The sequence below is a fragment of the Neoarius graeffei genome, chromosome 5 (assembly GCF_027579695.1).
Source record: "Neoarius graeffei isolate fNeoGra1 chromosome 5, fNeoGra1.pri, whole genome shotgun sequence".
Taxonomy (NCBI): Eukaryota; Metazoa; Chordata; class Actinopteri; order Siluriformes; family Ariidae; genus Neoarius; species Neoarius graeffei.
The window spans coordinates 23,276,459-23,298,344 of NC_083573.1; the positions used below are offsets into that span (position 1 = coordinate 23,276,459).

The 21,886-nt window shown below is 42.2% G+C and overlaps 1 protein-coding gene across 1 annotated transcript in view; it reads left to right on the plus strand.

Annotated features, from left to right (window-relative positions):
- The window catches only part of LOC132886222 (dynein axonemal heavy chain 5-like), a 768,703-nt gene that overhangs the window by 38,473 nt on the left and 708,344 nt on the right, over positions 1–21,886 (plus strand). The window contains exons 20-23 of the mRNA XM_060920790.1: positions 1,266–1,511; positions 7,319–7,515; positions 21,204–21,297; positions 21,387–21,529. Coding sequence (XP_060776773.1) covers positions 1,266–1,511; positions 7,319–7,515; positions 21,204–21,297; positions 21,387–21,529 — 680 coding nt within the window. The remainder of the gene's footprint in view (positions 1–1,265; positions 1,512–7,318; positions 7,516–21,203; positions 21,298–21,386; positions 21,530–21,886) is intronic.

A 21,886-nucleotide genomic window follows, 5' to 3' on the forward strand; every position in this document is an offset into this window, starting at 1 on the left:
CATTGTGTGGTGGACAAAAAGGCACAGGTGGTGTACAGTCCGTTGTGCATAGAAGGAATTGGACAAACACCTTATAGAATATGATGGGGAATAAATGAACTTTGACACACAGCATGCGAGGCAAAACAGACCTTACAGTGTACAGAGTATTCAGTGGACAGCCTTTTGACTTTTCTTAGTTGATGTTGTACAGAATATGGTGGACAAAAATGGGATAGACTTTGTGTGGTGGACAAAATAGAACACACAGTGTGCAGAGTCTGGTGGATAGAGTGTGGTGGACAAAGTCGAATATGTGGTGGTGCACAGAGTATGGAGGATATTATGGGGCAGACAGTGAGCAGTGTGTGTGAGCAAAATGGAACAGATGGTGTAAAAAGTATGGTGGACAAAATGGGATAGACATTTTTCAGAATATGTGAGACAACATGTGATAGACAGTGGACAGACTATGGTTGACAAAATGGGACAGACAATGTACAGACTATAGTGAACAGAGTATTGTGCACAAAATGGCACAGACAGTGGACAGAGTATGGTGCACAAAATGAGACAGACTGTACAGAGTATGGTGGACAAAATGGGATTGAGAGTGTCCAGAGTGAGACAGGACAGTGTGCAGAGTATGGTAAATGGTATTGACTGTACAGAGTATGATGGGCAAAATGTGACAGACAGTGGACAGAGTATGCTGGACAAAGTGGGATAGACAGTGTACAGAATTGGTGGACAGAGTATGGTATGGGACAGGCAGTGCACTGATTATAATATATAAAAAAGGACAGAGTAGATAGTATGGTGAAAAAAATGGATGCAATGGTATATAGAGTATGATGGACAAAATGGGATAGTGTATACAGGCAAGGACAAACTATGATCAATGAAACAGAATAGATGGGTGCAGACTATGGTGAACAAAACAGGATGTGTAGTGTACAGAGTATTGCAGAAAAAATGAAATACTGTATAGACTGGTGGACAAAATGTGGCAGGTGTTATAGTAGGTTGGAAAAAAACTGATTTGAGTATTAATTGTGGTGGACAAAATAGGACATACAATTTTGAGAATATGATGGGGACTAAAGGGACAGGTGACAAAAGCTGAATGCATAAAGCTGACTAAAGTGGGAGAATGAAAACAATTATCAGGAGTGGACTCAGAGTTTTGCACTCCAGTATCCTAAATTGGGCAAAAACTCATTTTAAGTATTTCAGGTATTTGTTGATTTAAATGTGAGCTCTCATATTCCCTTTCTCCCCAGCAGAAGAGGATGGTAAATCTGATATGCAAGCATTTTCCCATAACACAGCTGCCCTAAGCACAGGACCTTCCTCATCTCTGATGAGAAAGAAGAGGAAGCGACCCATGATGGAGGTCATGGAGGAAGAGGCCCAGGAGCTTCTGTCACACTTCAGCCACCGCAACTTCAATGTGCTGCTTAAACTGACACGCAACACTCTGGAGACACTGTGCAAACGCATCCAAGCTTCCTCCCTCATGCACTTTCGGGGTTAGCACTTTCGTTTCCTTTCCAGATATTTCCATTTTGATTAACATAAGAAAACTGTATCATTGAAATCACTGAGTTCGAAAACCAATACTATTAATTAGTGTTGTAGTACTTGAGATTGGTCTTGGTTTTGAGACCAGTCTCTTTTTAAAAAATCTTGGTCTTGTCTTGGAATTGACTGCATTTTTTTTTTAAACTCATCCTTGTCTCGGTCTCAGGCATAGAGGACTTAGGGATTTTATTTCAAGACTGGTCAAGACCACAACTGCAGTGATTTCACTAAATTGCCTGTGCATTGTCTGATTTATTTGTTAACATCGTTACAGTGATTGGATGTAAACTTGACTTGAATGGAGACATGACTTAGTCTCAGTTTAGGTGGTCTTGACAACAACAGTACTACTAATATTGGTTAAATGGACTTTGATGGAATATTGTGTGACATCTCACTTGATAACATTTTTTAATTTGTTGTTAAGGTGTTTGAGTTGTGATTAGATTTAAGCTGGCGTTACCTTAAAGGATATGGGACATGAAACATAAAAGCACGCTATATCAGTTTCTTTCCATTAAAAATATGAATTAATTGCATCAACAAATACAAAATCATCTATTAAATTCAGCAAAATCGTTATATTCGTGATGATTATATGGCATTTCTGCTCGACTTCCGATATGCATTTTTTGCAACCGGAAGAGCCGCTGTCACGTGATCATACGTCACAAAAACTTTCGGGCACAGCACAAGCGGGTAGATGAATGGAGAAGTGGATGACAAGAAAATTGTTTTTATAGTCTTTAAAGTACATTGGACATCATGGTGTATTGTGCTGCTTATGGCTGCAATAATTCCAATGGGAAATGCCCTGGAGTAAGTTTTTTTGCATTCCCCAAGGACCTGAAGCTGTAACTGAAGTGTGGGCTCACCTGCGCATGCGCAGTAGGCTTCGCGCATGCGCAGTAGGCTTGGTAGGACAAATCCAAGAGGTAGGATAACTTTACAGAACACCTGTTGAAAAAACTTTGCACCTACTGTTTCCCACAAACTGTGTTCGGACCATTTCACTGAGGATTCTTTCAACATTAATACTCAGGTACTGAGCGATATTAATTCATGAAACAGGAAGTATAAGGATGAGAAAAAAAAACAGTTTAAATCGGGAAGCTGCGCACATTTGCGCCAGGCTGCACAAATGTGCACAGCTTCCCGATTTAAACTGTTTTTTTCTCATCCTTATACTTCATGTTTCATGAATTAATATTGCTATTTTTTATTTTTTTTAAATCGGATCTGCGCGATTCAGCTGTGAAAAAGGCGGCATCCGCCGAAAGGCGCGCTGTTTGCATCCCTGCACAGAGGCCAGGGGACAGGGCAGGAATATTTTTGTTGATATGAGTGATCCGGTGCGATTTCGCAACCCCCCTGTTGAAGACCTCTGCCCTAAGCGACTGAAAGCCGAGGTAAGGATTAGTATTATAATTTTGGGTGTATCAATTATTGATTATCATAATTCTGACTCGTTTCGCCATTTTGAATGTTTTCATCTCGGACTCTGGAAGCATTGTATCTCAATCAATCTCGAAAAATATCAGCAAAAAAAACTAGCTTGCAACGGACTTTAGCTAGATCTATGATGAACTTTCAATGTATGATACAAAATAATACTTCTTTCAACAGATCATTAGCCTTTGAGCAGAATTGTTTTTAACTTACCAGGAAGTGTTATCGAGCCGACCACTTTCAGTTTCATGAGGGCTGAATGAACTCTCACTCTCAGAATCATCTGACCCGTCAGAGTAAAGACAAGATCCATGTTCATGTGAATTTCCAGCTATCGGTTCGAATTGATAGGGTCTAACTTCACATCTCTGTGAAACATCGGGAATGTCACTGTCGATGGTGTCCATTTCGGTAACCTGTTTACATTAGATTCCCAAGCGCTGGCTCCTTGGAAAGTTTTTGTTACGTCACGGGTCACGTGACCACCTAGCTCATTAACGAATCCTTGTTTTACGCTGATGTATAAAAAAACTTGAATAATGTGATGATTTTCACATTTTTGATGCCCTGCAGTGATTTAGATGGCATTTCTTATGTCCTTTATACATAATTATGCCCAGGTAAAAATCCATGTCCCATATCCTTTAAGATAAAGAGATAAACAGAGCATCATTCAGATGAAGTGGTTCTGTGCTAAAGGCAGAAGATTCATTGCTTCACAAACATCAATAACTTTTGGGTGAACATTGGCCTATTAGTGAGAGTCAATGGTCATCTTTCTGACTTGGCCTTCATATCAACTGGCTCTCCACAGGGGTGTGTTCTCTCCCCCCTCCTCTTCATTTTGTACACCAATGACTGTCGCTCTGTGTTTGATGACCAACACATTGTGAAGTTCACTGATGATACGGTTATTGTTAGCCTACTAAATAACGAGGAAACTTCACATGGTCCAGTCATCGACCATTTTATAATGTGGTGTCAGTAAGCCTTCCTGGAACTGAATGTCTCAAAGACTAAGGACATGTGTATAGACTTTAGATGAAATGTCACTAACACTGAAAAGACTGGTCAGGAAATAGAGGTTGTTAAAGAGTACAAATATTTAGGATCTATTATTGACAACAAGCTGTGTTTTGAGCCAAATATCAGTGTGCTTTGTAAGAAAGGCCAGCAGCACCTGTACTGCCTTAGAAAGCTAGCTAAGTTTAATGTGGACAAGACCCTGATCTGTTGGTATGGGTCTATCACTGTAAAACAAAAAAAATTCTCTTTCTAAGATAATTAATGTGAGTAGCCGTATTATAGGTTCTAAGCAGAAAGGCCTAGAGGAACTTTATCAGAAGCAGATGCTAAAAAGGGTTGAATCTATTTTGTCAAATAATTCTCATCCCTTACAGGCCGAATTCCAGATGTTGCCATCTGGATGACGCTTCAAACTTCCACAATTCAAAACCAACAGATATAAACACTCTTTTGTACCTATAGAGGTTTTCGACGTGACATCACAGGTGACGTGACGCCCCGGTGTCCGCCATTTTGAAAGTCAAGCTAGCTAATGTCAACAGCAGTAGCTGGTATGTTACTGTAGCAATGTTTACGTTCAGTCATTTGGATGACTGTTAAAACCTTTCAGTCTCAAGTTTTTCCTTTACTGTATTTACTAACTAGTAAATACAGTAAAGGAAAAACTTGAGACTGAAAGGTTGTTTACAATTAGCTAATGTCTACAACATCATAGCTGGTATGTTACTGTAGCAATGTTTACGTTCAGTCATTTGGATGACTGTTAAAACCTTTCAGTCATCTTGTTACCCAGCCTGGTTTTTAACGACATAGGTACAGTATACAGATCATGTGGGCCGAAGTCAGGTAAAGACGAGGGCTTTGTGTACTTCCGTACGTCAGTGAACAATCCTGGTGGAAGCAGGTAAACGTCGTTCTCTAAGCCTGCTAACCTCAATTTTTGCAAATACCTCTCCCTCTGGTCGCCCTGTAAATGCCCTACGTCGCTGGATAGTGAAGGTGTTTACTGCATCTCGCTCCTTTTTCTTTTATGTTTTTTCCCTGGTATTTCCCACATGCCTGACTGCAGGTCAGGAAGATCACCCGCGCTGCAGCGCTGCAAACCCAGAAAAAGATAGCCTGGTAACGTGTACGGATCACGTACACCAGCATCATTGATTTTCTGGTGATATCGCTTCTGACTCGCGTCATCTAGGCCGGATAAAATACTCGACAATGAGACTTCGTCATGATCAACAGTGTATCGCTACCGGTAGTTGCCATATTTGTGACCGTCAAAATGGCGCCGGCTACTTGTTGACATGGCAACGGTCACGTGGGTCAAAAACCTCTATAGCCACTTTATTCTTAAATTCCACGAAGAACCATAGATAAACACATGCACCCCCCCCCCCCCCCACTCATACTTTTGGATTTTTTTGTTTTTATTATTATTGATTATTATTTATTGATTGTTTAGTGTTTTTAGTGTGTGTGTGTGTGTGTGTGTGTGATTGTGTGTGAGCTATATACTATCTACTGCACAACAAATTGCCCCATTGGGGACAATAAAGTGATTTTGAACCTTGAACCTTAATTTTTCATTACATAAAATAAACATTAATGGTAGTGGACTCAGATATTTGACAGTACACAGAAAGCTAACTGCGCTCGGGCAGGCTGGGAGCGAGCGCGCTAGCTCGGGCAGGCTGGGAGCTCCCAGCCTGCCCAAGCGCGCTAGCTCAGTAAACTAGTAAATCCAGTAAAGGAAAAACTTGAGACTGAAAGGTTTTAACAGTCATCCAAATGACTGAATGTAAACATTGCTACAGTAACATACCAGCTATGATGTTGTTGACATTAGCTAGTGCTAACAGCTAGCTGCTAGTGCACTACTACAACACAGACACCGACCCTAATAATACAGTTCTTGGTCATTGCCTGGTAACAGCAAATTTATAACGGGCCATGTCTCAACAGACTAAGAAGTTATTTCAATGACATTTAATAACATTTTGTTTATCCTGAGGACCGAAAGTAAATGAAAATGTGAACAAACCTTAGCTGTAATAAGATGGCGACCACCAGCTCCAGGGACGACTCGCTGATGTAGGTATGTTACCCAGCCTGGTTTTTAACGACATGGGTACAGTATACAGATCATGTGGGCCGAAGTCAGGTAAAGACGAGGGCTTCGTGTACTTCCGTACGTCAGTGAACAATCCTGGTGGAAGCAGGTAAACGTCGTTCTCTAAGCCTGCTAACCTCAATTTTTGCAAATACCTCTCCCTCTGCTCGCCCTGTAAATGCCCTACGTCGCTGGATAGTGAAGGTGTTTTCTGCATCTCGCTCCTTTTTCTTTTATGTTTTTTCCCTGGTATTTCCCACACGCCTGACTGCAGGTCAGGAAGATCACCCGTGCTGCAGCGCTGCAAACCCAGAAAAAGATAGCCTGGTAACGTGTACGGATCACGTACACCAGCATCATTGATTTTCTGGTGATATCGCTTCTTACTCGCGTCATCTAGGCCGGATAAAATACTCGACAATGAGACTTCGTCATGATCAACAGTGTATCGCTACCGGTAGTCGCCATATTTGTGACCGTCAAAATGGCGCCGGCTACTTGTTGACATGGCAACGGTCACGTGGGTCAAAAACCTCTATAGCCACTTTATTCTTAAATTCCACGAAGAACCATAGATAAACACATGCACCCCCCCCACTCATACTTTTGGATTTTTTTGTTTTTATTATTATTGATTATTATTTATTGATTGTTTAGTGTTTTTAGTGTATGTGTGTGTGTGTGTGATTGTGTGTGAGCTATATACTATCTACTGCACAACAAATTGCCCCATTGGGGACAATAAAGTGATTTTGAACCTTGAACCTTAATTTTTCATTACATAAAATAAACATTAATGGTAGTGGACTCAGATATTTGACAGTACACAGAAAGCTAACTTCACAGACATCAGTTAAACATCTGACAATTGTAAATTTTTAATTGGATTAATTTGGCCTGATTTTTGTTGCATTCCACTGGAAACTGACTGGAAGCATAAAACAGTGCCACATTAAATTTAACATCACGTCTGAGTAGCGAACTAAAAAAAATACCACAGCTTCAGTTTCCACTTTGATGCTGTATTTTTGCTGTGTGCTGTATTTTTGCCAGTTTTTTAAAATTATTTAACTGTTGTGCAAATTGTGTCACTTCTGTTATTCTAGAACCTCACTGGAAATGTGCCTAATTACTCCCACAATACTGACCTCCATTCCTTGTTTCCTATTGCAGCAGAGGCTGATTCAACAAGCAGACAGAAGATTGGCATACAGCAGCCCATCTTCCGAGCAGGAGTGTGTCTCTCCATCCCCAACATTGTCCTGATGCCGGCTTTGGAAGAGATCCAGCAGGCATTAAATAAAGCCGTAACATGTGTGGTCAGTGTCAGCAAGGGTGTTGCCCAGTGGAGCAAGGAGAGAATATCAAAGGTAGTATTGTTTCTTTGGCCAATTAACAGAAAGGCCTAAAAGTTCTTCACTTATGAGAAATTTCTTAAAGAATGGATAACATGGGCTATGAAATGGCAGTTTGGTCAAAGTTGCAAGCAAAAGCCTTTGCTCAGTTAGACTATTTTACAGTTATTCCATGAAATCAAGTTGGCTATAAGCCATGTACAACGAGATTGACTGACTGGAATAACCATTTTTATTCTATCCACATTCACTGGATTTTCAGAAATAGCATTTTTATTTTTTGCAAATTCAAGAAACAACAACTTTATACAAAACATCTGACCAAATCATTGCCTCTTAGAGTGTAAACAAACCGGCAAAATGACAGTAGCAGATTGTAAAAAATGCTATAATAATAATTATTGAAAAATAAAAAAAGAGATGTTCTTAACATCAAATACATTTATTCCATATTTTGTTGCTTTTTTTATTTTTTGGCATTTTCTTCTTCTTTCGGGTTTTTTTGGCGATTGACAAACAAACTTAAAGGTGCATTACCACCACCGACTGGGCTGGAGTGTGGAACAGAAGATATTTGGGGAGGGGGGGGACTCATCTCTAGCCGCTTTATCCTGTTCCTCAGGGTCGCAGACAAGCTGGAGCCTATCCTAGCTGACTACAGGCGAAAGGCGGGGTACACCCTGGACAAGTCGCCAGGTCATCACAGGGCTGACACATAGACACAGACAACCATTCACACTCACATTCATACCTACGGTCAATTTAGAGTCACCAGTTAACCTAACCTGCATGTCTTTGAACTGTGGGGGAAACCGGAGCACCCGGAGGAAACCCACGTGGACACAGGCAGAGGTGGAAAGAGTACTAAAATATTATACTCAAGTACAAGTACTGTTACTCTGATGAAATTTTACTTAAGTACAAGTAAAGTTACCAGACAAAAAATCTACTCAAGTAAAAAGTAGATCATTTAAAATGTACTTTGAGTAAAAGTAAAACGTTACTTTTAACAATGGGCGTTTTCTGCCTCCATTGTGTTGTGCAAAAATGAAAAAGAAGAGGAAACAAGGATATATGTACATCTCAACCCAGATGTTTTATTTAAAGGAAGTGTATCAAATTGAATGCTTAGGATAATGCTGCATTAAAACTGAGACAAACAAAAAAGATCAATACACACAGTCATGTCGTTTACAGTACATTGCCCTGACCACACACAAAGCATTGTACATGAAATATGAAAGTGAAATGTTGCACCGAAATCTCGTAGCTTGCCTGTGTACACTGTGTGTTATTGAACAATTCAATTCAAACATTATTTGTTTTGCTTAGTATTCCTTTCTGGCCTGTTGGATGTAGAATGGTAGGAGGACTGATCACGTCAGGTTGGCGAGCTAACTTGCTTGCATGATTAGCCAACCGAATAACAGACTAGTTACCGTTATGTTACAATACCAACAGGTTGCTACTTCAACATTAGCAATGCCATCCACTATTTTTGGAATATAACCAGCCTATTGTCGGTTTTACTATGGAAAGGAAACATTATGCCAATGACAATACTTACCTCAACATGCTTGCGCAGATTAGACGTCAAATTTTTGTATGCCGCAATGGTTGTCTTCTTGGGCACACATAATCTGCATTGCATAATGAAACTGTCACCCCTTTTCTCTACGAAGCTGAAGTGATCACGTATGTAGGGCCAGGGGTGCACTTCATTACTGGAAGAAATTGCGTTTTCTGCAGGGTCGTCCACCACAGGTGCCTCGGTCTCCTCCATGTCCGCAGGGGTGCTTTATCAACACCCGTTGCCCAGGGGCTAGGCCCCTCATAGGCTACCTGTCAACCCTACCCTTACCGTTGGCCAGGAAAACACTCTTATTTTATTTGCAATACGTGTCAAGCATTTACAGTGTAAGCGCGTAATTAGCCTAGAAGCCTACGATAGGTTACGTTTGGCTCAGCGTAGCTGCGCAAGGCCCACGCTCACATCGCTCAACACATCCGACCACAGAGGGAGAGAAGAACGCGCGCATTATCATTACAGAGCCGGTTCTGATTATTACCATGGACAGGACAGTGATACTGCGTAACTTTCACGCAGGGGCATGGCCAGAGATAACCACACAAGCGCGCGTGCGCGATAATGTAGACCTATGTGTAAACAAAAAACACACACACACCTACAGACAAGGCTTTTTAAAAAATAAAATACATAAAAATAGCTCGGCGGCATGAAAACAAACATTCACTGCAAGTCAAGGTACTTGGCTCGGCGGCCACATGAAACGTAAACACCATGGACAGCGGCCAAACTCATAACTCTACAGACCGAAATACACGAAACCAAGTTCTACTAGGGTCTATTTTACCGATCTATGTTCAAGCATCATGCAAGTCTTCCTTCTCCTTGAATAAGACCGTGCATTCAACTGCCTTTTTGACATGACTGCATCGAAATACCACTTGCAACAATATTTCACGCACTCCATCAAGAAAAAAGTTAAACATGATGAACACGGGCATACTGTTTTGAGCATACGATTTTTTAAAAAGAAACTAGCTACATCAAAGTCCTTCAATAAACCCATCCTTTAGCGCAAATGAGCTTAACCTAGTTCAAAGCATGACGCTAGCAGTAGCTGCATAAGGCAAAATCACGTGGGCCTTTCGTCAACAACAAGCCACGGCGGGCAAACATTAATAATCAAGTGTCCTTACCTTAAAACGTTGTCTTGACCACAGAACTTCTCAAGTATTTCACTTAAATCCACACGGGTTAACAACACACCCAACACAGCTAGCGAGAAATGTGGATCTGCGCTAGCTTCGTATTGCTATTCCCCTCAGTATGCTTACTCTGTCTGCTGCCCGAACTGTGAACATTATAGGCTACAATCTTTTCATCAATTTCTTCAGTAGATGCCGTTTTAGACATATTATTATCCCCATAGAAATATGCTATTATACTAACAGGATTATAACCCATACGAAAAAAAACAGTAAAGAACTTATAAGAATTTACCACTGTCTTAGTAGTAAATCCTTATAAATATAAGGATAAATCCTTATAAGGATTTATAAATAAATATATATGCCATGTATGATTTACTCCTGAAAGTGGCCCCTTTTGCATTTTCCTCATACAAATTTTTTATGAAAATCTAGTATGTATGAAGTGAACATTGTGCATGGTTTTTTACAGATAATGTGTATGATGAATTACACCGTCTTTGTATGCTTCATGTAATGTTTGTAGTTTTAAATTATATTTTACAGTTTAAAATGTATATGCCTTTTATATGTAAATCCACACAAACATATATGTTTTTGTTTGCATTGTGGATGTATCGTAAAGGTATTCTATGATGGCTCTCTATGTTTTTTCTATGTCAACATTACATTGACGGTAATTGGTTGACATTTTAAAAACATAGATAAACCTGAACAATTCATACAAAAAAAACCTCTTCTATTTTTACATTTATAGTAATTGATTGACATATAAAAACATCTATAAACCTAAAGAAGTCATACAATAAACCTGTCTTTTTCAGTAGGTTGACATATAAAAAAACATAGAGAGCCATCATAAAATACCTTTACGATACATCCACAATTCAAACAAAAACATATATGTTTGTGTGGATTTACATATAAAAGGCATATACATCTCATCTCATTATCTCTAGCCGCTTTATCCTTCTACAGGGTCGCAGGCAAGCTGGAGCCTATCCCAGCTGACTACGGGCAAAAGGCGGGGTACACCCTGGACAAGTCGCCAGGTCATCACAGGGCTGACACATAGACACAGACAACCATTCACACTCACGGTCAATTTAGAGTCACCAGTTAACCTAACCTGCATGTCTTTGGACTGTCGGGGAAACCGGAGCACCCGGAGGAAACCCACGCGGAGAACATGCAAACTCCACATAGAAGGGCCCTCGCCGGCCCCAGGGCTCGAACCCAGGACCCTCTTGCTGTGAAGCGACAGCGCTAACCACTACACCACCGTGCCGCCCAGGCATATACATTTTAAACTGTAAAATATAATTTAAAACTACAAACATTACATGAAGCATACAAAGACGGTGTAATTCATCATACACATTATCTGTAAAAACCATGCACAATGTTCACTTCACACATACTAGATTTTCATAAAAAATTTGTACAGTATGAGGAAAATGCAAAAGGGGCCACTTTCAGGAGTAAATCATACATGGCATATATATTTATTTATAAATCCTTATAAGGATTTATCCTTATATTTATAAGGATTTACTACTAAGACAGTGGTAAATTCGTATAAGTTCAAATCACACGACACGTATTCAAATCACAACTGATTTATTTTACTGTTGGACAGATCATAGCATATCTAGCCTAGCTGCACATAGCCTAGCTGCTGGTAGGCTGATAACTGATAAGTAGCTGATATTCTGAACAGATTGGTGATCCTTACCTTAAAAAAGTCTGTGACTTTAGGCAACGATTCTATCATTACCTGCATCTCTCTTTTTTTTCCCTTTTATGTGCCCCGCTAACATGTGAATGCTTCATCTTTCAAAGCCTCTAAATTTGTGTCTCTGCAGTCTGCAGTCTTTGGTGCGCTTTCGTGCGTGACGTTACATTTTGTTACATTTTATTCTGGTCCAGTTGTGGGTGTTCGTTTTGTGAACCACATCCACCCTGTCTCTTACAGCAGGCTACTGTGCGCTCATTTATTTCTAACCTTATTTCTATCCGTACATTAATGTAGGCCCACGATTCCGACAGTTTATTATTTTATTAATATTACAAGGCCCCTGATTGGCTGTGGCCCAGGGGTTTGAGCCCCCCCCTTAAAGCGCCGGTGCATGTCCGCCATCGTCTGTGTGAGACTCGCGCCGCGCGTGACAACTGTCCTTCCCGTGATTCATTTCCAGAACGCATTTCCCCTTCTCCGTTTTAGCCTTTTTTATTTTTTTTTATTTATTTTTTTTACTCAGTAACGGTTGTGATGTAAAATGTACCGAAGTACACTGCTTAAAAGAAAACATACTTAAGTAAAAGTAAAAGTACACTCTTTAAAAATTACTTGAAAAAGTATAAGTACACAAAAAAGCTACTCAAGTACAGTAACATGAGTAATGTAATTCGTTACTTTCCACCTCTGGACACAGGGAGAACATGCAAACTCCACATAGAAAGGCCCTCGCCGGCCATGGGGCTCGAACCCAGACCTTCTTGCTGTGAGGTGACAGTGCTAACCACTACACCACCGTGCCACCCGGAGGGAGAACTATGTTCTTTTAACTATTTCTGTTCCTTTTAAATACTTTAACAATTTTCAGCAATTTGTTTTCAAGTAGAGTTTTTATTTCATCCTCGGTTGGTTCAGCAACATGCTCTGCCATTTGGGTTTTTTTTTTCTACTCATGGTATATGAGCTAGCCTAGTAATAGAGTAGCCAATCAGAGCACACAATTGCTCATATCCAGTGAATGGGGATAGAATAATGTCAGTTATACATAAATACCATCATATTTAACATGCATCATATTCTCAGTACTGTTGTTAGTGTCACGACCACCACCTACCATCTATAGCATCGCTACCTTCAGTAGAGACACTACCATGACTGTGTTTTACTTACCGTATATCACATGGATATTTTTAACTTTAACACGCAACCAGGAGCCAGTTTTCTCACTTATTCGAGAGAGGAGCTGCTGGCCCTGAAAACAATGGGATGAGCCGGGATACGACACCCCATCCCGGCCGAGTTGAGGAGGAAACCCAGGGGCTGCAAAGCCAGAGCTAAGCCAAAGGCTAGGCTAGCAGAAAACCGGCGGCACTATAAACCATCCATTCCCTCCATTATCATGGGGAATGTGAACTCGCTGCCAAATAAAGTCGACGAGCTATCCGCACTGAACAACCAGCGGATTTATTGGGAGAGCAGCTTATTTATCTTTAGGGAGACATGGCTAACACACCTTGTACCAGATGCTAGCGTGGACCTGCGGGGATTCACTGCTGTGAGAGCCAACAGAGACACTAACACATGCAGGAAAAGCAAAGGTGGGGAACTCATCATTTATGTTAACAACCGCTGGTGTAACCCGGAACATATCTCCATAAGGACAGTTTTATGTTGCCCGGACATGGAGCTGCTAGCTGTTAGACTGCGGCCATATTATCTGCCGAGGGAGTTCAGTAGCGTGATCACCATCTGTGTTTACATCCCTCCGAGGGCTGATGCAGCCGCTGCATGTGAGAGGATTCACTCTGTCAGCAAGGCTGCAGACACAGCACCCTGAGGCATTTATGATCGTTTCTGGGGACTTTAATCACGCTACTTTGGACTCTACTTTGGCTGCTTTTTTACCAGGCTGTGGATTGTCCAACAAGGAACAACAGGACAATTGACTTGCTGTATGCTAATGTGAGGGATGCATACAGAGTCACACCCCTCCCCCCCACTAGGGAAGTCTGACCACAACCTGGTTCTACAGCCAAAGTACACCCCCTGGTTCAAAGGCAGCCTGCAACAACTAGCTCCATCAGGAGGTGGTCCCCTGAAATGGAAGATGCCCTCAGAGACTGCTATGACATCATGGACTGGGATGTGCTGCTTAGCCCACACTGTGAGGACATAGAGGGGCTGACACACTGTCTGATGGATTACCTCAACTTCTGTGCAGACGTGGTCTCCCCCGCTAAGACTGTACGGTGTTACCCTAATAACAAGCTATGGGTAACACAGGAAGTTAAAGCTGTCCCCAACAGGAAGAGGGCCACCTTCAGGAGTAGGGATAGGGAGGCAATGAAAACAGCACAGCAGGAGGTAAAAAGCTGCATGAGGGAAGCTAAGGACAGCTACAAGAGAAAGGTGGAGCAGAAGCTGAAGGAGGTCTGGGAAGGTGTGAAAACCATCACAGGCCACAATACAAAGACCAGAGTCGTTGAGGGGACAGTGGAGAGGGCGAATGAGTTGAATGACTTCTTCAACCGGTTCAACCAGCCCAAGTCCCCCCCACCTCACTGCAGTCATCTCTCCTTCTTCCCTCAACACACCTCCCCCCAGTCATCATAGCAGCCCCCTCCTCCCCCACCTCAACACAGACTCCTCCATGCATTACTGCAGACCAGGTCAGAGGTCAACTGAGGAAGCTTCACCCCAGGAAAGCAGCAGGCCCGGACAAGGTGTGTCCGCGACTACTGAAAACCTGTGCTGCTGAAATGGGTGAACCACTCCAACGCATCTTCAACCTCAGCCTGCAGATGGGGAGAGTGCCCACCCTCTGGAAGACATCATGTATTGTTCCAGTTCCCAAAAAGAATCGGCCCAGCGAGCTGAACAACTTCCGACCGGTAGCACTCACTTCACATCTGATGAAGACGTTGGAGCGGCTCTTCCTCAGCCTCCTCAGACCCCAGGCACAACATGCCCTGTCTGCAGTTTGCGTACCGGGCAGGTGTTGGTGTGGAAGACGCCATCCTCTACCTGCTACACCGAGCCCACTCGCATCTGGATAAGGGAAATGGCACAGTGAGGATCCTCTTCTTGGACTTCTCGAGTGCCTTCAACACCATCCAGCCCCTATTGCTTCAGGACAAACTGAACAGGATGCGAGTGGACCCCTGCCTGGTCACCTGGATCTCCAGCTACCTCACTGACAGGTCGCAGTATGACAGGCTGAAGGACATCACGTCTGACACTGTGATTAGCAGCACCGGAGCACCCCAGGGCACGGTGCTGGCCCCTCTTCTCTTCACCCTGTACACCACGGACTTCTGCTACAACTCGGAGCTGTGTCACATTCAGAAGTTTGCCGATGACACAGCCATCATTGGGTGTATCAGTGATGACAGAGAGGAGTAGTATAGGAGCCTGGTGAGGGACTTTGCTGTGTGGTGCAACAGGAACCATCTGCAGCTCAACATCTCGAAGACCAAGGAGCTGGTCATTGACTTTGGGAGGTCCAGACCAAGGTCACGACCAATTCTGATTGAGGGAGTCGAGGTGGAGGCTGTGGATTCCTACAAGTACCTCAGGCTGTGGCTGGACAGCCAGCTGGACTGGACTTGCAACACCAATCACTTATACAGGAAGGGACAGAGCAGGCTATACTTCCTTAGGAGGCTGCGGTCCTTTAACATCTGCAGGAAACTCCTGTGGATGTTCTATCAGTCTGTGGTTGCCAGTGTCCTGTGATGTGGGAGGCTGCCTCCCCAGTGTCCCGGGGAGGCAGCACATCCAAGAAGGACACATCCAGGGTGGACAAACTGATGAGGTGGGCCGGCTCTGTGGTCGGCATGAAGCTGGACTCTCTGGTGACGGTGGCAGAGAAGAGGTCTATGGACAAACTATTGAACATCATGGAGAAATCTTCTCCGTGCTTTCATGGAAGGCGGTCGCATTTCTCTGCCTCTCCCTCCCCTAATCTTTTCTGCTTCTGCTGTCTTGTCTTGTCTATTGTCTGCTTTTTGAGATACCCTTTCTGCATTGCTCTTCAAACCAAAAATCATGGATTTGATAAACTGGTCTCTTCACGCAATTGACACAATCTTCTCGATGAGAAGCCTGGGTTCAGGGTAACCAGCCTGTCCTGCCGGAATGTTCACAGCTGGTTATACGATGGATGCATGGGAGCGGTGGCGGGTCGTGTGCCTGGCGGTTCTTTCTGTGGAGGACATTGAGGATATCTACCTATTCGGAACCATGATAATAGGACTTTTGCTGATTGGATTAGGCATTGCCCTGGTGTATCGAGGAAATCAGAAAATGGTGACAGCTGTTCAAAGCCCCATAAAGCTGCCCGACATGATTGAAGCGGTGGGCAGAGCTGTCGGCACTCAGACTGTGGTTATTCAGAACTTGAACCGCACTGTGGATTCCATCTTGGAGAAGTTGATGGCTTTGCAAAGGGAAATGGATCAATTCAGGGGCCAGCATGGACAAGCAGAGTAGTCAGAAAAAGGACTTGTCTACCCGTTCGAGTCTAAACAAAATTCCAATTTTATCTTTGGCTCTCTTAGCAAGCAATGCCTTGGCCAAGGCTGTTGCTGTGGTAACAACTCCCCCTGAAGATTACTGCAGTCAGACTCTCTCTATTCCCCCCCCACCCTTCCCACGGTCCCCATTCTCACCCCTAGTGTGTCAAGTCAGTAAGTGCCGTCTGGCTGCAGGACCAGTCTGCTTGTCTGCGCTGGGTTACCAATACCTATCTTGCCCCCCCCACTCCCTTCCCCCCTCTAGTCCTGAGTTTTTCTTGTTGTAAAGTGTACTGTGTGTGTGTGTAATTTGTGCTTATGTGCTGAGGTGTTTTTTTAATGTTCCCACACTGTGCGTCCTTAGAAGCATAGTGTGGGGGTCATTTTTTTCTCTTCTTCCCTCATGTCATTCTGTATTTTTCATCCCTGTCTTCCTGTCCTGTCCACCCTATGTCAATTTTATGTTGTATATGTATGGACAGGTTGACGGCTAATTTCGCTGGTACATGTGACTCGTGACAATAAAGGGCTTATCATCATCATCATCATCATCATGGATGATGCCAGTCACCCTCTGCACACTGTCATCAGCAACCAGAGGAGCCTGTTCAGTGACAGAATGCTCCTTCCCAAGTGCAGGATGAACAGACTCAAAAACTCCTTTGTCCCTCATGCCATGTACAGTCGTACAACTCCTCTCTGGGGGGGAGGAGGGGTAACAGGAGGACAGAGGACGGGAAGGAGCAGTAGCCTAGCCTAAAAATAAGCAATACCAGACAATGTGCAATATAATGTGCAATATAAAGTGCAATATCTCTCCTGCTGCCCCCTTTTCCTTTCCCCCCTCTCTCTCCCCCTTATCTTATTCTTTTTATATTTGTATATGTAAATACCTAATTTATTTTAATTTATCTAGAAGTTTTTCTCTATTTCTTTTGTCTGTTTATCTGTAATGATGCTGCTGGAAGCTTAATTTCCCTGAGGGAACCCTCCCAAAGGGATCAATAAAGTTTTATCTAATCTAATCTACCATCAATGACATCACTATTGTCACAACTATCCATAGTGCCACTATCATGACTAGCATCAGTGGCATCATTATTGTCACTACCATGACAGTCACTACCATGAGTATAGTATGACTATATTCATAGTATGAATATAGTCATACTGTCACTACCATGACAGTATGACTATATTCATAGTATGAATATACAACCCCGATTCCAAAAAAGTTGGGACAAAGTACAAATTGTAAATAAAAATGGAATGCAATGATGTGGAAGTTTCAAAATTCCATATTTTATTCAGAATAGAACATAGATGACATATCAAATGTTTAAGCTGAGAAAATGTAACATTTAAAGAGAAAAATTAGGTGATTTTAAATTTCATGACAACAACACATCTCAAAAAAGTTGGGACAAGGCCATGTTTACCACTGTGAGACATCCCCTTTTCTCTTTACAACAGTTTGTAAACATCTGGGGACTAAGGAGACAAGTTGCTCAAGTTTAGGGATGGGAATGTTAACCCATTCTTGTCTAATGTAGGATTGTAGTTGCTCAACTGTCTTAGGTCTTTTTTTGTCGTATCTTCCATTTTATGATGCGCCAAATGTTTTCTATGGGTGAAAGATCTGGACTGCAGGCTGGCCAGTTCAGTACCTGGACCCTTCTTCTACGCGGCCATGATGCTGTAATTGATGCAGTATGTGGTTTGGCATTGTCATGTTGGAAAATGCAAGGTCTTCCCTGAAAGAGACGTCGTCTTGATGGGAGCATATGTTGTTGTAGAACCTGAACCTTTCAGCATTGATGGTGTCTTTCCAGATGTGTAAGCTGCCCATGCCACACGCACTAATGCAACCCCATACCATCAGAGATGCAGGCTTCAGAACTGAGCGCTGATAACAACTTGGGTCATCCTTCTCCTCTTTAGTCTGAATGACACGGCGTCCCTGATTTCCATAAAGAACTTCAAATTTTGATTTGTCTGACCACAGAACAGTTTTCCACTTTGCCACAGTCCATTTTAAATGAGCCTTGGCCCAGAGAAGACGTCTACTGCTTCTGGATCATGTTTAGATACAGCTTCTTCTTTGAACTATAGAGTTTTAGCTGGCAACGGGGGATGGCACGGTGAATTGTGTTCACAGATAATGTTCTCTGGAAATATTCCTGAGCCCATTTTGTGATTTCCAATACAGAAGCATGCCTGTATGTGATGCAGTGCCATCTAAGGGCCCGAAGATCACGGGCACCCAGTATGGTTTTCCAGCCTTGACCCTTACGCACAGAGATTCTTCCAAATTCTCTGAATCTCATATTTATATCTCATAATATTTGTACATAATTACATATCACTGTAGATGATATGTTCAAACTCTTTGCAATTTTACAGTCACTACGTTTACATGCACACAGAGAGAATCGAATTTCTGCCGTTGCTCGACTGAAATCGAAGTTCAAAATGCCATGTATATACCTTAATTCGGCTGAAATTGAACCGAACTTGATTTCTCGGAATCGAGCTACACGACCTAGTTTATGCGATTTCTGCCAAGCTACTTTGTGCATGTATACCCTATCGAGCTAGTTGTCGAGCTACTTCCGGAAGTGACGAGTGACGAGACCACAAGCGGGAAACACAACAGCCTCGGTCGGCATGACAACAGTAGTAGCGAGCAGCAGAAGAGGTCAGGAGGAACAAACGAAGAAGAGAAAATGGCGATATAGAGCTCTCTGAAGTGTGGGTGGAGCACAGGGGACGGCAGGACAAAGCTTCTGGTACTAATAGGCTTTTTATTGTCAGACTTCTCAGTTTAACAGCCTACTTTTATTCTTGAGAGAAAAAAACACACACACACACACACGCACGCACGCGCTGTGTTCTAATCCCAGGATGAGCTGTCCCCTCTGCTCTCCCTCTGCCTCCTTAAATAGGGCGCGGTTACTGGGAAGACACACAAACACAGGTTAATTACCGTCAGGTGTAGTTATTCTGCCATTCACCTTCCCTGGCTCCGCCCTCCTGTCACAGACCGGCGCTTGACCACGCCCCCACTGCCACAGGCAAGCAGAAACGTGCACTTCTGGAGCAATGAGGAGGCAGAGTTCATGCTCATTCAGCTTAAGGAGTTGAATATATTAAAATTCATGGACGGGAGAAAAACGCACAATGGAGAACACGGAACTGATAACTTTGTTTACACTCTTGAATAGCTCTTCTTCATGACGACAACCAGAAGTGTACCAACACGATGGGGCGTGTAGCGCCACCTGTGGCTCGGGTGCACAATGCACCTCACACAATAGCCCGATTTCAGTTGTGTGCATGTACGATTGGATTTCTCTGGCACCCTGCTGGGACCTTCAGCTCGATTACCGACAGCAGCTCGATTTGGATGTGCATGTAAACGTAGTCACTGTCGAACTCCTTTCTGATATTGCTCCACTATTTGTCGGCACAGAATTAGGGGGATCCTCTTCCCATCTTTACTTCTAAGAGCCGCTGCCACTCCAAGATGTTCTTTTTATACCCAGTCATGTTAATGACCTATTGCTAATTGACCTAATGAGTTGCAATTTGGTCCTCCAGCTGTTCCTTTTTTGTACCTTTAACTTTTCCAGCCTCTTATTGCCCCTGTCCCAACTTTTTTGAGATGTGTTGCTGTCATGAAATTTCAAATGAGCCAATATTTGGCATGAAATTTCAAAATGTCTCACTTTTGACATTTGATATGTTGTCTATGTTCTATTGTGAATACAATATCAGTTTTTGAGATTTGTAAATTATTGCATTCTGTTTTTATTTACAATTTGTTCTTTGTCCCAACGGTTTTGGAATCGGGGTTGCAGTCATACTATATATTCATACTATATGAATATATATATATATATATATATATATATATATATATATATATATATATATATATATATTCATACTACTGTCACGACCATCAATAGTGCGACTGCTGTCACTACCTTCAGTAGTGTCACTACTATCCAGAACAGTGTTATTACTTTCACTACAGTCAATAGTGTGACTACTGTCACTTCCCTCAACAGTGTGATTAGTGTAACTACAATCAATAGCGTCACTATCATTAATTTGTCACTACAGGCAATAGTGTCACTACTGTCACTGTCTTCAATAGAACTATTACTGCCACTACTCTCCAGAGTGTCACTACCATCAGTAGTGTTACTTCTGAAAAGTGTCACTGTTTTCACTATGCAATCGCTACCTTCACTACTGTTAATAGGTTCACTACCATGACTACCATCACAGAGGAAAAAGCCAAACTACCATTTCGGTTTCTTGATTTTTCAGTGTGTTTAATCATGCTGAAAGAAATCCTAAAAACAGTAGGTCAGGAGTAATTTCTACATTTTATACAGACTGAAAACTACCACCATTAAATCCAAACTGAAGAACCACTTCGGCTTCAAAAATGGAATTTTTTTCCCAAGAACCTATGATAATGATGCTGAAGGAAAACAGGATCCAGAGGGTCCTTATAATATACTGCAATTTAAAAATACTTGTAGAAGCAGCTATTTCTAAGCAAATAAAACTTGTGAACCCTAATAAAAAGTTACTCAAGTGTGGAATGCCTATGCTATTGCCAGATTTGCATGGCTAGTTTGATTGTATTATCATTTCAAAAGGTTTATAAAACATTTAAAAACCTGTGCTTGGTCTTGCAGAAGATGATGAGTGATAGGCGCATGGCGGCCCTACAGCAGGACAGCCGAGAAAGCAATTCCGAGGACGGACAGACAATGCACCGCAGCCTAGTTGGTCAGCCATCATTGTAATTGGTAACAGACTGTTAGTGATAAATTGATACAGTTCTTTAGACCCTATGTTGTTTCTTTGTTTGTTTTCAGATGGCAGTGCTTCAGAGGCCTTAGCTTACAATAATGAGGCTGTTCCTGTTCAAACGAAAAACTACTACAAGAGTGTGTCTGAAAACCAAGAGATCATCAAGTTGGTGACTGTCCTTCGCACAGCCATCAACTCCAGCAAGAAGGTAACAACAGTGCTAATTAAAACTTAAAACTGATGCCTCTCAGCTAGCTAATCCAGAGGGTCCTTATAACATGCAGTTAGGTGCAAAAATGTACATAGGAAAATAAGAAAGGAAGGGAAAAAATAAGGAAGGCAAAATAATTAGTTTTTCTTTTGTTTCAGACATGTAAAAGCTTTTTTACCTTTACCTGACATGTTTCGACGGTGTAACTTCCGTCTTCATCTGATGAAGACGGAAGTTACACCGTCGAAACATGTCAGGTAAAGGTAAAAAAGCTTTTACATGTCTGAAACAAAAGAAAAACTAATTATTTTGATTTAAGAAGAAGACATAATGAACGTAATATATTTAATAAGG